This window comes from Hipposideros armiger, unplaced genomic scaffold, assembly GCF_001890085.2.
Source record: "Hipposideros armiger isolate ML-2016 unplaced genomic scaffold, ASM189008v1 scaffold_8, whole genome shotgun sequence".
Classification (NCBI taxonomy): Eukaryota; Metazoa; Chordata; class Mammalia; order Chiroptera; family Hipposideridae; genus Hipposideros; species Hipposideros armiger.
In genome coordinates this window covers 3,673,563-3,676,912 of record NW_017731358.1, presented here as the reverse complement: position 1 = coordinate 3,676,912, position 3,350 = coordinate 3,673,563, and the positions used below count along the sequence as shown (strand labels likewise).

At 32.9% G+C, this 3,350-nt stretch overlaps 1 protein-coding gene across 1 annotated transcript in view; it reads right to left on the bottom strand.

Annotated features, from left to right (window-relative positions):
* The window catches only part of LRCH3 (leucine rich repeats and calponin homology domain containing 3), a 119,834-nt gene that overhangs the window by 25,525 nt on the left and 90,959 nt on the right, over positions 1–3,350 (bottom strand). The window contains exon 15 of the mRNA XM_019652120.1: positions 437–539. Coding sequence (XP_019507665.1) covers positions 437–539 — 103 coding nt within the window. The remainder of the gene's footprint in view (positions 1–436; positions 540–3,350) is intronic.

Below are 3,350 nucleotides of genomic sequence, written 5' to 3'. Positions count from 1 at the left end.
TGGGAGTGGCTGTGTACCAATAAACTATTTACCAAAACAGGCAGCCTAGGGGTAATAGCTTGCTGATCCCAAGTAGAGGGTTTGGGCAGTAACAGTTTTGGGGACTTGGATTCAAATAATTTTGCATGTACATTACAACAGAGTGAATATGATATTACATATTAGCCAAAGTAAAATAATAACAACAAAACAATAACCACTGATTAGAAAATTAGAATGACATGTCAATCAGATTCTGAATATAAAGAATTAATGCAGGCTTTATGACTGTTTCTGACATGATAAAACTTAAAAAAAATTTCAAGTGAAATTAATGTTAAACTCAAATAGTTTCATAACCTTAGGTATATTTCATGCGATCCTAGATTTCAGATTGCTGCTGTTAGACCAATCCATTGGAAAATTTAAGACCTCCACTATACACCCCCTCCCCGAAGTTTCTGGTGAATTACAGCAACAAGAGATACCTTAAGAGGCATGAAGGCAGAAGAATGAGGCAGGGTAGCAGCACAGCCCACTTGATTCAACCCTAACAGCGACTAAATTTCAAAAGAGAAAGAGAAGAAACAGAAAGCAGCATTTATGTTAGCAAAATGTCAGGCAGGCAGATCTGGTCAGTGAAATTAGAAAAGGAAAGGTCACTGACAAACTTTCAGATGGTTTACTAAAATATTGATAATGTAAAAAGAGAATACTTGGGGGGGGGAACCCCGTAATTTATAAAAACAGTTTTCTACCTATAATAATTCAAACTATTAATATTTCAATACCTCATACTACATCAATCAAGAAATGAAAGGCATGATTTATTAAAAACGATTCTATTTGGAAATAAAACTCAGAACATCAAAATTTGTTTAGTAAAATAGCCTTGAAACTATTGAGTCCGATGTTGTTCCTATGATGGGGAAAAAAAATCCAGTCAAAGAGCTCATTTTAACTAAGAACCGACATGAATAAGAACAATATTTTTCAATATAAATCCAATTTCAATAAATCCAGTAGACTTATTATAATTCAATTTAATGGCTCTGATGTGAAAAGACAGGACCTGAGGATTCTGTGTAACATCTTAAGGATGAACCAGCATTTCATTTCTGCCTCTGTGAAAGTCCAAATGACCTATAAGAGGTTAAGTAGAATTTTCCTTTTCTTTAAATCCATTTACAAACCTACATACAACTAGTTAGTTATATTAGAGATAGTGTTAGAAGTTACTGTACAGAATTTTCTGATTAGAGATAAAAGCTGCTCAGGACATGACAATTTTTTCATTTGGTGGGGACCAGAAATCAGAGAAGACAGGACTTCCACAAAGGGTGCTAGATAATTGTACTTATTAAAACAACAAAATGACAAAGGCTTAATGATATCAAAGGCTTTATAAGTTAAATAATTTTAAGAAATTTAAATTAGGATCACAAATACCTGAATTATGATATAGATAAACAAGAACACATGTGGGTGTTTAGAAGATAAAGTGGTCAATAAAATAAATAACAACTGTATTTTTAATGAGAATTGATAGGTAGCAATGTCTCCCCTCCCCACCCAAAAAAACACCCCCATGTAACACACACTGCAACAGTTTTTCTTAAGGCAGAAAAAAGTGAAGAAAATGTAGCAAAGAACAAGACTGTGACAACAGTAATACAATATGTGTGCTCCACCTGTTTAGATTTTCTGGTCCTCCTTACAATCAAATGTACTAGAACTACTGTTAATCTCAAATATAAAAAGGCTAAAAGCCACTATGTTGGCGAAGAAGGAAAAAAGGAGTGGAGGGAAGAGGAAGTGAAATGAGCCTAGGTACAGGCTAGTATTTATAGATAGGATATAGATGCAGGTGGGACATAGATGAAAGCCACAGAAGCCTATGAGAATGTAAGTATAACTGATATTAAACATTACTAATACTTATTTCAAATTCTATATTTAAAAGTCTTTAAATCAAATCCAACAGTTACCCTGCTATACCATCAGACCTTTACATCATGAAACAATTCAATGAACAATTATTATATGCACAGCATTTACATGTTCATTTAGGAAATATTTATTGAGCACCTAATATATCTCAGGAACTGTGACAGGGACTGAGTATATATAGGTAAATGCAACAGTGAAGACTCCTGGGCCCATGAAGCTCAACAGTCTAGTAGNTGAATGTTGATATATCGAAATCCAGTCTCTTGCAAACCTATGCACTGCTAGCTCATGCTCATTTGTTCATATCAAATGGCTGAGTAGTTGAACAACCAGTTGAAGTAAAAAATTGAAAATGTGTAGAAAGTTCCCAATTTTGTGTCTAATTTCTCATCTCAGAAAAGGAAGCCACTATTTTATCATGAAAATCCTGGTAAAGAATTATAATCTTGATGTGGTTAATTGCACTTTGTGTCTATTACCTGTTTCTGTTGTAGGTGAACTTGATACTGTCAGAACATTAGATCTGTCATCATTCTGTGGGGAAATAGAGATATAGCAATAATTACTACTCAAGAAAAGGTATTCTCCACATTTATGGAAACTATGGAATTATAAAGGAAAAAAACCATGCAACTCTCCTTCAAAATTAAGTCTAGAAATAAGAATTTGGTATAATAAATTAGTTTTGTATGTTTTGTTTAAAGAACCTTTTATTTAGTTCTATAGAACACAAGATTTATGTAATGAGTAATCTAAAGACAGCCCTTTATATAACAAGCCTTTCCTGTGATTGTGAAAAATGATCATCTTAAGGCAGAAAACTTTACTGAGACATGTACAGGAGAGAATGAAATTTTATTTTATAATAGTATTTTTTTGGTATAGTTCCTAAAGTATTTTCACCTTCCTCTGGAGAATAAAATTTAATGTGTTAAAAGTGATGAAGTTTTCTTCATTTCAGTTAAGAAACAAGGTGTTTAAAGATGATAGATAGCTATATTTTCAGACTTGTAATTTGAGTCCAAGATGTTTTTAATTCATTGAAAAAGGAATTGTAAAAAGGAGGAAGAGCTCACTCAACTGGTAAAAATTTACCTAAACAAAAGGAAATGTGGTTAAGCTAATTTAAAAAGAAATATTGGCTGGTTGAGTTAGAGATACTAAAGACTTGGCAGGGGAGCAGAATCAAGAAAAGCTAGAATAATAATTTTTCAGGCCTTGACATCTAGTTTTACTCAATAATTTAAATATTATAACCTTATGATACTAAGACACATTTTTGAACTAGCAGAATGACTTTAAAACATACACACACACACACACACACACACAGACACATACACATCTGCTCCCATGCTTTTTTCTCCCTTTTGGTTGGGTTTCAGTTATTTTCAGAAATCTTTTATCTCTAGTTGGAGTTG